This window comes from Pogona vitticeps, chromosome 2, assembly GCF_051106095.1.
Source record: "Pogona vitticeps strain Pit_001003342236 chromosome 2, PviZW2.1, whole genome shotgun sequence".
Taxonomy (NCBI): Eukaryota; Metazoa; Chordata; class Lepidosauria; order Squamata; family Agamidae; genus Pogona; species Pogona vitticeps.
In genome coordinates this window covers 155,990,177-156,003,545 of record NC_135784.1, presented here as the reverse complement: position 1 = coordinate 156,003,545, position 13,369 = coordinate 155,990,177, and the positions used below count along the sequence as shown (strand labels likewise).

The window sequence follows — 13,369 nt, the reverse complement described above, 5'->3', positions numbered from 1 at the left end:
GGGAATTCCTGCTCACAGGTATGTGATCTTGCCGCCTGTCATCTACCTCCCGGTTCTTAACTATGACCAAAAAAGCAGTTGTCACACTCAATTCTTCTAATAAAATTGTTTTATTATTTAACATGTCTTCATCAATGTTTGAGTCTTGTTTATCATAATCCAAATTCAATAATAAATCATAAGTCTTAACGTTATTATAACTGGGTATCTCTTCATGGTATGGCAACGGGGAATAACTAGTAACATCATGAGACCACTTGGGTTTGGCATCCATCAACCCTGACATGTTCTCTGCCCACTTCAGTTTTGTGGATTGAACGTCGAACCTTCTTGGCGTTCCCCCTTTATCAAGCCACGAAACATTCTCTGTCAGGATCTGAAGGGGCTGGGCCCACAAGAGGTCTCTGGACTCACTATACATCTCTCTTTTTCTCTTCTCTGTTCTTCCCTCCTTACCCGCACTTGGTACTTTTTCTTTTGCTTTCTCTGCTCTGTCTCCCCCCAGTAAGGTGGCTTTCTATACATCTGTCTTCTCCATACCATTTCAGCATACTGATGGGACAATTTGAATTCCACCCACTCTCCTGTCCAAGGGTCTTCTTGAATTAACTCTACAAGCTCTTCTTTTTCCTCTACTTTCTCCTCTCTTCCCCAACATGCTTCTACCCCACCCCCTCTTTCTTCTCCCTTTTTATCTTCCTCTTTCCCCACCTGATTTGAGCCCCCTTCAGTCTCTTCCTTTATTTCTAATTTACTTAATTCCCTTTCTATAATGCCAGTCTCTTGCTCTTCTGTCTTTGTTTGAGAGTCGGACGGCACACTCTCCTGATCCTGCTTGAGGTGACTCTTCGCCTCCCAAGGTAACCATGTTCTCAGTTCTAATAAACAACTCAGTACTTTTGACTGAAAGCATATTGTCCAAGGGTTTGGCTGACAGTCTTCTCCCAGAACTATGCTACCTGAGCCTTGTAATATTCTGTCATTATCTTCTCCTGGAAGAATAGATACATTTATGACCACATTTGCTCTCGGCTGCTTCTTTTTATTTGTACGGTGGTGCCCCGCATGACGACGATAATGTGTTCCGTTAAAATTGCTGTACAGTGAAATCGTCATCATGCAAAAATAAAAACCCCATTGGAATGTATTGAAAACCAGTTAATGCACTCCAATGGGAGAAACACCTGCTCGTGCAGGGAAGATCCTCCATTTTGTGATCCCTGTCTTGCGGAAATAGGTCCAGAAAACAGCGGGGAGCCATTTTGCGAACCACCGATCAGCTGTTTTAAATCGTCATCTTGTGAACAATCGGTTCACAAAGCAGGGACCTAATCGTTGTTAAACAAAAAAACCCCATAGGAAACATCGTTTTGCTATCGCTATAGCAATCGCAAAAAAGGCATCGTCAAGCGATTTCATCATTTAACGGGGTAAGCATCTAGTGGGGCACCACTGTATATAGTTTTGTGTTCCAGGGTGGAACCCTGGCATTACAAAGTCTGCCAAGGCTCAGCCTTGGGACAACCTCCCCCCCCATCCCACAACAAATTATCTACAATCCTTTGTGCTATGTACATTTCGGAAAGGGTTTAAAGCATCTGCATATGCTGGTCTTCTCCAACCCAAATGTCCAAAACACATACACATTAATTCCTCAACTATGCCTTGCACGTGACCTGCCTTGTTCTTCTGCCAAGACATTTGGAAATTTCTTCCCGGTGAAATCAGAAGACTTTCCACGGGATATCACTAGGCTTTGACTACAGCCAATAGATTTATCAGATGCAAAGAGGAACAGGGATTTTATTGTCTGCACATGAAAACATCAGCAGCGACAGAGCCAGCAGCACAGAACAAGATCAAGCCCCGAAGGACTTCTCCACCTCTCAGACGACACTACAGAAAGGCATGTGTTTCTGTTCTGCAAGGGTATAATTATCACAGTGACATCACAGTCTTGCCAACAACACAGCCTGGGGAACTGCACGTTCCCAAGTCTTATAATAACTTCTGAGCATTATAGTACAATAATAATACAAAGGATATTAAAAACCAAGCCACATGTCTATCGTAAACACAGACATACATGCCAAACTTAGATTTCTATGCAAAGTTTCATCCCTGTACCACGAATATATCCTTACTACTGTATCATATTTTGTTTTGTTTTAAAAGGATCCCCATCAGAAAGCTGCTTTTGATCACACGTTATTGGATATTCTGGAAAGCCCAGACTTGATTTTAGTACCTCACTTACAGTAGTCAGATTTAGGCAATAATGCTGCATTTGCATTTGGGAGTAAGCCCCACTGGCCCGTGAACCAAGTGGGGAAGGGGACTCGCTCACTTTTGCCTTCTATTCTCACAAGCAACAACTCAGTGGGAAAAACCTTGGCCATGGCCTGCTACACAACTAGGTTTCATATTAGCTCACAACACGGACTTGGAACAAGTGCTGGGCCCCAATGGATTTGATACCTGCATCCTCTTGGGCATAGGAGAGGGCAAGGGTTAAAAATGTAATAAGAATGTAAAGCAGGCAGGGTGAGGAAGGTACAGTATTGCCATCTTAATCTCTCCAGTGTAGTGGAAATTAATGTCCACATCTGCTGCTCTTCTTATCCGTGTCAGGCTCCTCGCTGCCATCTGTCGCTACTACCACCCATGGCACCACTACCCATCCTTCACCCACTAGGAAGCACTCTGCAGAATGTCCACCACAGGTTATATTTTCCAGACTGCCCATAAAATCATGTTCACCGTGGAAATATATTATTGAATCAGAGGCCTTCTGAATAGAAAGCATATGCCCGCCCACTCAGCTGAAGTGAAAGCTGCTGGGGTTTCCTGGAAATCAACCCCTATAATTGCAAAGTTGTGCCCTTTAACTCTAGAGGTCTGAGTGCTAGCTGGGTTGTTGCACAGTGAAGGAACGGCACCGCACGTATGCCTAAAGGGCCCTTTCATGGTTATTACTTCCATGTGTCACAGACCTGAACTGAAAACAAGTTCTCAGACTCAAGCCTGGTGAGTCAAAGGAAGCCTTAGGCCTTATTCTTGAGTATGAGAGGAATCTGTGAAGGTTAAAAAGAAAGGCTCTCATCAGAAACATTTTGGAAATGGAAAAGTTTATAAACACACTTTGAAATTCCCACTAGGGCAGCAAACAACTGGGGGGGGGCACCTTCTAAACTCAACCAAGAGCACAAATCATGCGGGTGACTGATCCGTAAAAGAGGTTGCAAATTAACTCTGACAGGTGATCATTAAAAGGTTGGCTGCCTTCCCTGGTCTCTCAGAAGTGAACAGGGAAGGATTACCGTTCACCGACTCCACTTTCTCTCACTTCATCATGTGTTTTTACATGTGATCTAGGTAAAAGAGCTGGATGAAACATAACCAAGAGAGGCACAGTAGGACTGTGTCACCTCAGGGTGCTCGAAAGAACGCTAAGGATAGAAGGCTACCACATCCTATAGGGCAGTGGTTCTTAACCTTTGTTACTCAGGTGTTTTTGAACTGCAACTCCCAGAAACCCCAGCCAGCAGAGCTGGTGGTGAAGGCTTCTGGGAGTTGCAGTCCAAAAACATCTGAGTAACAAAGGTTAAGAACCAGTGCTAAAGGGCACGTGCCAGACTTTCTTGCAAACATCTTTCCTTTCCATGTTTATGGAAAAGCTGGCAACGGGAACATGCTGCCCTCCAAATGTTGATGCGTGGCAGCTTCCTCCAGCTCTAACAGCATAACTAATGGAGAGGGAGGATGGGGAGCTTGAAGTCAACAACATCTGGAGGATCACACGTTGCTCACTTTTAGCACTTAGTTGCACAGTGCCACACACCTTACTAAAGAATTCAGTTGTTTCTTTAAAGATTAAAAGAAGAAAAACCGAACTGAACTTTGTGTGCCTGGATAAGTGTATTTTCAGATTCGAAATATATAAAACGATACAAACAAAACATGAGCAAGGAGACCTCTCACTTTCTCAAGCAATTACCACATTAACACCATAGTGAATGCAACCAGTGTGGGTTTCCAACAGAGCTTGGAAAAGTTACTTGGGGGGAATAAAGTTCCTAGAATCCCTCAGCCAGCCAGCCACTCATTTTGCTCACTCTCCTTTCCAGTCACATGCATACTACACAAACCATACCTTGTTCCCCAGCTCCCCTTAAGGGGATCTCTCCATAGCCAGAGGTTATGGCAGGTTCCAGCCTGCTGCCCCTGGGTCCACCCTAGGCTGGGTCCCCCCCTAACCATCCCAGCAGATGGGCACATGTTGAGCCCCCACAAGACAATTGCAGCTGCAAACAATCAGCCATGACTTCCTGAAAATATTTCGACTGCATATCCTGTCCTCAGTCTGATAGGCGAGTTCCATCAACGTGAAAAATGCATCCCAACAACAACAATCCCTGTGCTGGATCCAGCTGCCACCCCCAGAATTCCACCCTGTGGCCAATGGTTCTGGCCACCTCCTGCCTAGAAATGTCCACCTTGTGAGAGCCCCAAGAAAGTCATCATACACACCTCTCGAGGTCAGACCACATCACACAGATAGTGGAGTAGCAGGCATGTATGAAGTTCAGGTCAGCTTTGATGGTGGGCCAGGAAAGTTGCTGCTTTTCTTCCTTTTCTATGTCTTTGACGTGTTCCGGGCCTGCTTAGCCTTAGGCCCACAACTGGCACCACTGTAATGTCCTCCATTCGAGCTACCTTTAAATTATAAATTATTTCCTTGACTGCATATTCACATGGCCATCAGCTGATGACCATGAAGATCTTATCTACACCATGACACTGGCCCTTATTTTTCACAGAAACAAATCCAAAACTATTGGATAAACAGCCAGCACATTCCTTCCACTTGGGTTCCCACACACACACCCCCGGCAAGAAATGTAGTTTCACAAACCTGAAATCTGCAATCAGCTTTCCAATTTGACAGCTGATCAGCTGAACCCCCAGAGCAGGCATCAATACAGATGCTTTTTGTACCCAGGCCTCAGTGCACCCCTGGGTAACCTGCATAGTCCCAGAGTACCATCAGAAAGGAGGGGGAGCAGGTTCCTCCTTCTCAGTCCTCTATAGGTAGAAAACCCTGGGCAGGTAAGTCAGAATTGGTGTCATGGCACATAAATAATTATTATAAAGGCCCTGGCTTAATAGAGAGTTTGAAATTTATTTTGGGTCAAAATATTAATGTTTTTATCAAGCCAGAAGTGTTTCCTCTTTAATTTTATACTTAAAGAGGATTTTCAGTGAGCCACAGGTGGGTCTACTTCTTGGAGGCAGGGGGGGGCAAAGGAAATGGCAGAGTTTACTGCAACCATTTGTACTCTTCTGTGCTGAAAGGTCTGCTTACAACTTTGTAACTCAGTCCTTGAGAGAGCAGCATCACAAAATACAACATTTTTCCTGTAATTTTTGTTTACACTTTGTATATGCTATGCAGCAATTTTTTTCTCCAACACCAGTAAGTTCCATTACTGCTGGCTTGAGTCATCTTTTCCATAATATAGGTAAAAGACAACTGTATTTGTCTAATATGTTTTACATAAGCCCTAAGTCTCTCTAAACTTTAATATTAAGTTTTGTTCTGTTGTCACAGTGATGGGACGACCAATCAACACAGCAGCAGTCTTTAACTCGAAAAAATTACTAACAGCAGCAGTAAGAGAGACCTAAAGGATCCAGGAGCTTTATTTTAAAAGAAAGGACCCTAAAATAGGGAGGCATTTTCCCTATCCTTTTCCGTCTGTTCACCAAGTTTTTATCACATTTCAGAGGAAGGGCAGAATCTGTTTTTGATCATTCCAGAGTGCAATACACATAATAATGGGCTCAGACTACAAGAAATCAGATTTTACTGAATATTAGGAAAAACATCTTCACTATTAGAGCAGTACGACAATGGAACCCATTACCTCGAGAGGTGCTCCAACGCTGAAAGCATTCAAGAGAAAATTGGAAAGCCATCTGGAAGCTCTGCTTTGATTTGGATTGGACTCAATGGCCTTATAGGCCCCTTCCAACTCCATTATTCTATGATTCTATTAGCTACTTCAGTTAATATCCCACTCATTTCATATATTGCCTAAGCCTATTTTACCTATTCTTTTGCAGAACCTTCAGGGAAGGCAGCCATGTTAGTCCACAGTAGCAACACAGCAATTTTTGTAGAACCTGAAAATAACAAGTTTTTGTCTTCAAATTCTTGACTACATCCCTATTACAGTGCCACCTTTGCATTCACTTGATAAGGTCTTATGGAGTCCTCTATTTGCTCGATTTCATTCTTCAGCCATATTTCATTCAGCTGTATCATGAAACTCAGTTTGTCAATGTCAAGTAGAATACAGAAGAAACCTTGTATCTGCAGAGGATGCAGTCCATGTTCTACTGCAAATGCCTGAATCTGTACATACCAAGGTTCTACCGTATAAGAGATTTTGTGGCCAAAATCCTGTTGCTTAGTATAGTGAATCACACTAGAGTACTGTAGGTCCATTGAATCAATGGGGATTTAGTGAACCAACTCCACTGTAGGTTCCATTGAGTCAACTTGGCCCACTCCAACTGCAACTTACCATGCTAAAGAGATTCGAGCAGGCCTGTTTGAATTCATGGAACCTATGGACAATTTGATTCATCAAATCCCTATAGATTCAGTGGGCCTACCCTAATGTGATTTACTATGCTAAGCAACAGGATTTTGGAGAGTACGTATTTAGCTTATTAAATAAACATATGTAAAAGTGCACCTGCAGGTAAACCTAATTCATAATGACTTGCCTGCCAATCTTGAGCCCTACCACTTTAAATGTACTTCTAGGGCCTCTGCTTGGCAACTCTGCAGGCCATCTGGTTCTTAAAGGACAGCCCTCCTATTTGTCCCTGGATGTGCGTATAGTTACCACTCAGCAGATTTCAAAATGCCCACATGTTTTCAGCATAAATAAAATATGACAAAACCCCCAAAAGGCCTGTTTTCATTTGGTGAATGGATTAGCAAATGAAATGTCAAAAAAAAAAAAATCCCTGCTTATTTCTGACTGAGCAGCGGACATGGCAGTGTTGTGGGCAGGCAGCACTTGCTTCTTAATAAGTGTGTTCAGCACTGAAGCCGACTTTTAAAAAACAAATTTCAGACTCTTTTTCCAGTTTAAATAAAGAACATTAAAAGCAGTTTTACAACTTTCTTGCTGAACATCACGGCACTACACCCCTTTCCACCAGAATATTCCACATTCCCTGACAGATTTTTCAGAGTAATCATTTGAGCACTTCCCACAAGGAAACATTAGGTGTGGACGGTGACATTTCCTGGAAGCGTGCCCATTAACAGCTTCCTGTCAGACAAAGTATTGTTTGCACAGATCTTGTAAAGAGTGAGTTCCACTGGCAATTAATGGTCCACGTTAACCGTTACATGGGAAGATTTCCGTGCCAGCTACATGCTTCATGGGCAAGCGAGCATTCCCAAATGTGCACCTATTAAGAAAACATAAATGCAGGAGGGATATGCTCATAAGAGAGAGCCAGCGGAATGGAGGAAGGAGCGGTGAACCCCTCCCACACTCTATTAATCCTCTGCTGTACATTCCATGACCTTCCTCAGGGATTTCTCTTCTAGCTGGGCTTCTTTCCAGGTTTCACAGCTGAGCTCAAAGGGGGAAATATGTTGAGAGAAATAATCTGGTGGGACATTCTCAAGGGAAAGAAGCACCTCCACCTACTAGCTTGCTCCAGAAATGCCCCTCCCCCATAAACGTTATGAGGAAAACACTAGGTGTGGAACCCTGGTTTCCTCCTCAGCTTTGAAACTCTGAGGAGAGATGAGTACTGTAGGCCACCATCTTCTTTGGCATGGTGTGTGTTCCTAGAGGGCGGCACAGGTTATCCTCTCCCCATGCAGATTTCCTCTCCCTCCTCCATCCAGACAATCAAGAGATGGCCCAACTGGTGGGGAGCAGAACTACCAGAGAAAACTGGAATGAATTAAGGGTCCAGTCCCTGTGGGGAGCATATTAGTGTTCCTCCAGAGGCTCCAGCCTCAATGTGCTCCAGAGCTTCTCCTTGACCCTCTCTACAATCATACTGTAGGCCAGCTTTACAGGATGCTTAGACTTCTGTTGGATCTTAGATACATCTGCTTCACTTTGTCTTCTGCTTGGCACGTGGGCAGGATCCAGAACTTAGCAAAGCTTTTTTGAGGGGTAAAAGCTCCCAGAATTCTCAGCCAGCACAGACACTGCCTGACCAGGTGATTCCAGAAGTTACTTTCCAAAAAGCAGCTTTACCATGTTCTTACCTAAATAGGGCTCAATGTGTCCATGATCGGGATGCAAGTAACCCTTGCACCCTGTCATTCACACACTATGCACCATACTGAATAAATATATAGAGAGCATGCACAGATTAACAACTAGGAGCTTTGTCACACCTGGAAGATGAACAAGATTTATGGGATGTAAGAAGAAGCAGACTGTAGCCCACATCTTCAAATACAGGCCATTAAAGTTTATCCCAAATGAAACATGTTTGCCTCTAAGTAGCAACAAGACTTTGTTTTTCCGCAGCAGGCTGACACACCAGGAGAGAGATATACAGTATATATATATATATATACATATCATGCAGAGTGATAAGGACGCTTGTGTATTACACTTGAACATTTGCAGAAAAGCTCATGTGGCTATTTACCTGGTCTGACTGGACTTGGCATGCAGTTCTGAGAAACCATGGTGGGGTGGACCGACGTGGAGGCCCTGCTGCTGAGGTCCATGACGGAAGGTGTAGCTGAGGTAGCTTGCTGGAGAGTGGGTTGGTGTGGGCTGTGGTCATGCTGGGCTGGGCTGGGCGGAATGCCGTTCTCTGAGAGAAACTCTTCCAGGTCCATGTACTCCAACTGGAAAGTGTCGCCATCGTAGGGAAGGGTCTTGTCCCATAATGTCGGCCCCAGGAAAGCAGACTGTGGGACCGTGGCACTAGAACTGTCGTCATCCAACTTTTTTTCTTTGTCTTTTTCTTTATAAAATGCTAAAAAGAAAGGGTGGGATGGGGGAGAAAGTCGGTGTTTTTAACAAATGTATTTTAATCTCTTTCCTGCTATTGAAAATATTTAAAAAAAAAACACCTCTAGGAGCTGACCTTTTCCCAGCTACTCAAATCTCCCTTTCAGGCTGTGTGTGCATTTGGGGCAGAATTAAAAGATCTTGGGATAAATTTCCAACTCATTAAAATCTATGCATGGTTTCCATCTCTGTTTTTAATTAGCAATTCATCTGAGTTCTTTGGCTTCGGGCAAATTGTAAGCTTCAAACAACAGCCCTCCAGGACTTCCTCAGTGCATTCAGATCTCAAAGAGGAAATCGTATCAGGAGTCACCTATGAGGGCAGAATCCATCAGGAGATGGTCCAGTGCAAATCCCACTAAAAAGAATCAATCTGAGAGAGTATCACACTCCTCCTATGCTACCCTTGTTCATTTCAATGGAACTCAAATTGGCAAATATCTTAGAGACAAAAGCTGAACATCTCATTTAAAAGTTCAAGTTCCTTTTTTTAAAAAGTCCAGTTGCCTAGGCCAGAGGAAACAGATGTATTCTGTATCACTTGGTCCTCACAAGCTCTTGAATATGACCGACTAGACAAATTAAAAAAATTAAGGAACCAAAAGATGATATTCAACTCTACTATTCCCCATACAAGCACAATTAAAATTAAGGCTAGAATATACAAGCGATAAACAGTGTAATCCTATGTTTGTCTCCTCAGACGTAGTTCTTGTTATATTCCGTGGTATCTACTCCTAGGTGATAAGAGTATGCTGGATTCTAGCCTATGAGAACATTCCAAGAAATACAGCAACAGATAGAGCCATTTTCAAACTAATATGAAAAATTGCACGGATCCAAACTAGTGGCACAGGCCAAAGGTCATTTGCGCGGAGATCAACAACAGAGATTTTTTTTAGTGAAACTTTGCAACAACAGACTGTGCTGAGGGTTTTTAAAATTCTATTGAACAGAACATTACAGAACTGTGGGCCAAACCACACATTTTGGAGGAAAGCAATAGTTGAGCTTTCAGCATTTGTTTTTTTAATGAAAAGGCAGCTGAATTTGAGAGGAGGGGACAGAGTAGTGAACCTTCTTGCCCATGATCCTGTTTTGAGCAAAATTTCTTTTGCACCTTGCTCCCCTCCACATCCAAATGCTTGTTTTTATTAGGTTTTTGGTTGGTTTTTTAAAGTTCACATTTGCTTGAGGTCATCTGAGTAGATGAACTGTTTGCCTCTGAGGTCAGGGAATAAATCTATCAGGGAGCAAAAACAAACACAGGAGGAACTTTTGATTGGGAAAATGGCTTGGGGGAGGGACTGAAGTTAATCTCTCCCCCCCCCTTTTTTTTTCTCTCCATCTGGGGGAATAAAAATTCACAGCTTTCTGGAGCTGTGGATCAGTGTAAAAAGAACAGTTAAATGATTTAATTAAACATCTCCTGTTTAACTGGCAGCTTGATCCAAATCATCAAGGTTCAGAATTAAAATCTAGGAAAGTAGTATTCATATTGGTCACTATGCAGGACAAGTGGATAAGAGAACAGCAACAGGTTTCTCAAACAACACAGTGGTTGAAAAATGTTTGGCTTGAACGCTTACCAAGCACAGTTGTACATAGAAGTAATACAACTGTCAACAAGTGGCTTTTATGATTTGCCATGATTTTTCCCCTTTAAACTTTATTTCCAGATACACACAACCTCCAGGGAAATGATTAATCTCTTTTAAAAATCTAATATTTTCCCTAAATGTACTGTGTGTCACTTATAAGGCTAAACGCTGCACTCTTTTGAACACTTACTCAGGAGTATGACCCCCTCTTGAACCAATTGTTATATGCTTCCAAATAAAGAAGTGTTTGACCAGCCTACACAGCAAATGTATGAAAACCACCAAACTGAAATACAACATCCTGAGAACTGCTTAGGGGTTTTAAAACCGCTAACAGGCATTGTTATTATGGCTTTTAAGAGGAAATGAAGTTCAAGTTGTGTTAAGTTTTATGTTGCACATGGTCTCAGAACCTTGGGAAGAGGTTTATTCACACTGATCTAACATACTGAGAATACCCTTCTGCTATTTTCCGATAATTTGATAAGTCTTCACTTTGGATTCCATGCAGATTCATAGCTGAAATGTACATCTATATGTCGCCATCTGTCTAAACTTTCAGAATCCATAGAATACAGGCTGGAGAGGGTACAAGAATGGAATGATTCCATAATTCATACGTAGGTGAGAGAAAGAAATTGGATTGCTAGTATTTATTTCAGCTCCCCCACCCCAAAATATTTGTTGCTATTTTTTTAAAATCCCACCCACATATTTTAAAATATTACTTCCTTGAATATGCATGCAAACTTTAATGGACATTTAAAGGAGGAATTCTGTACCCTAACCTAAAAGCAAGTCACCTTGAAAACAACGGGATTTGTTTCCGAGTTAAGCAAACACAGGACTACACTGTATCACACTCACACTTTTAATTGTGTTAAATCTCATTAGGAAGTAATCTTCTAAGGTGCCTTAAGAACAACAAACAGACCTGGTTCCCTTTCCTAACTTGTTCCAGAAATCTCAAGTAACACAGTTTTAGCGAACACCTCCTTTATTATTTAATTCCACGCCACAGTAACCCATTGAAGTTCAACCCTGTCGGCGTCGCACTGAAAATAACCCCGGTACACCTTACAAGCGGGCGGGATCCAGCTCTGCAAGTCAACACACTTGACTCGGGCATCTGTCCACGGAACCGAGGGCGAGCCTCTCCTGAGACTCGGCCCGGGAGTAATGGGCGGGCTGGCTTCGGACCGAGGGCCCAGGATCGGGCTCTGCCCACGCCACCCCAGCTCCACTTACTTGGAAGTAAGCCCACTCAACTCAGGGCAACTTGCCTTCGAAGAAACCAAACCACTTTAGGCTGAAGCCGCAAGCCTGGCATTGACGCGATCGCTCCACTCCACAGCCTACACTCGCGTTCCTTTATCCCGAAGCAAGCCGTGGTGGGGTCGTCCCTTACTCCCGAGTAACCCGGCACCAGGCGTGCACCCCTAAGGAGGCCGGGGGATCGTCCTCCGCCCCGTCGCCGGAGCGCGCCGCTTTAATTCTAAGGTGGCTTGGCCATTAAGAAATAGGTGCCAGCGCCTTGCCGCTGATACTCAACTCCATCATTGTTTTCAATCATCATAATTATTAATTTTTAAAATATGCCCCTGTGTTGAAGGGGCCTCAAAAGCAAACCAACCAGCCCATGACCCTGGCCCGACCCACCCCAAAACTTTTTGCTCTCTCGTCCCCCCCCCCCTTCCATCCATCTTCACTCTCACCGTCTTCGTGATGCAGCGGCAGCTTGAGCGGGTTTTCCAGCAGAGACTTCAGCACTCCGTAGGTTGGAGGTAGGAAAGTTGGGTTCAAAGAGAGAGGTCGAGCCATCCTCTCAATCTCTCAACCTCTCTCTCTCTCTCTCTTTTTTTCTTTTTTCTTTTCCTGGAGCTCTTCCCTGTCCGTTTATTCTCACACTAAAAAAAAAATGAGGTGGTGGTGGTGGTGGCGGCGGTGGAGAGCTCCACAGAGATCTGGGGGGGGGCGATAACAAATACTCAGAGTAGAAATAATAATAATGGCAATAATAATAATAATGCAATTTTTTAAAAAAAAATAGAGGAGCGTCCTTGGTGAAGTTACAGCTGCCTGAAGGCGATCTTGCTCCTCTATAGGGAAATCGGGGTTGTCTTCTTAATCCCGTTTCAACTGCAGCTGCAGCAGCAACAGCAGCAGGAGAAAAACAAAACAAAAAATAATAATAATAATAATAGAGAAAGAAAAGAAGGAAGGCAGGAAGGAAGGAAACAAAAAGCAAAGCGGCTCCCCTGTCTGTCAGCTCGCCAGCCAGCCAGCCAAGGTCCGCTTTCCAGCGCCCTCGCTCCGCCCCGACCGAATTGCTGGCTGGGGCCACCTGCGCGGCTCTCAGCGCACTCGTACATCCATGTGCTGACACTGACAAGAGTGACGTCAAAAGCCCCGCACCAGCTCCTCGGGAGGGCGGGCAGAGGAGGAGCCCGCCAGGCCCTAGCGCTCGCTTGCCCAGCCCCGAAAGCCGCGGTTGCCGTCGACGCCTCAGCCGCTTTTTGTGCCTGTTTCCTCTCCTCCCCACCACCCCCTTCCCTCTCTCCCTGTTCAAACAAAAACTGAGTTGGAAGAGGAAAAACGGGGTGTTGGATGGGGGGCTGCTCTAGTTCTCTGAAGCCAGTGCATTCAAACGACACTAAAAGCGAAGGCGCCCTTAAAAACGATCTAAACCTT

General features: G+C 43.9%; 1 protein-coding gene across 2 annotated transcripts in view; it reads right to left on the bottom strand.

Moving 5' to 3' along the window:
- The window catches only part of HLF (HLF transcription factor, PAR bZIP family member), a 65,382-nt gene extending 52,294 nt beyond the window's left edge, over positions 1–13,088 (bottom strand). Inside the window, exons 1-2 of one of the 2 annotated variants that reach the window (XM_020783955.3) lie at positions 12,394–13,088; positions 8,707–9,042 (exon numbers count right to left, since the gene is read on the bottom strand). In XM_020783955.3, coding sequence (XP_020639614.1) covers positions 8,707–9,042; positions 12,394–12,499 — 442 coding nt within the window. In that variant the 5' untranslated portion in view covers positions 12,500–13,088. The remainder of the gene's footprint in view (positions 1–8,706; positions 9,043–12,393) is intronic. The other variant, XM_020783948.3, reaches the window with a different exon arrangement.
- Between the last annotated feature and the right edge of the window lie 281 nt (positions 13,089–13,369).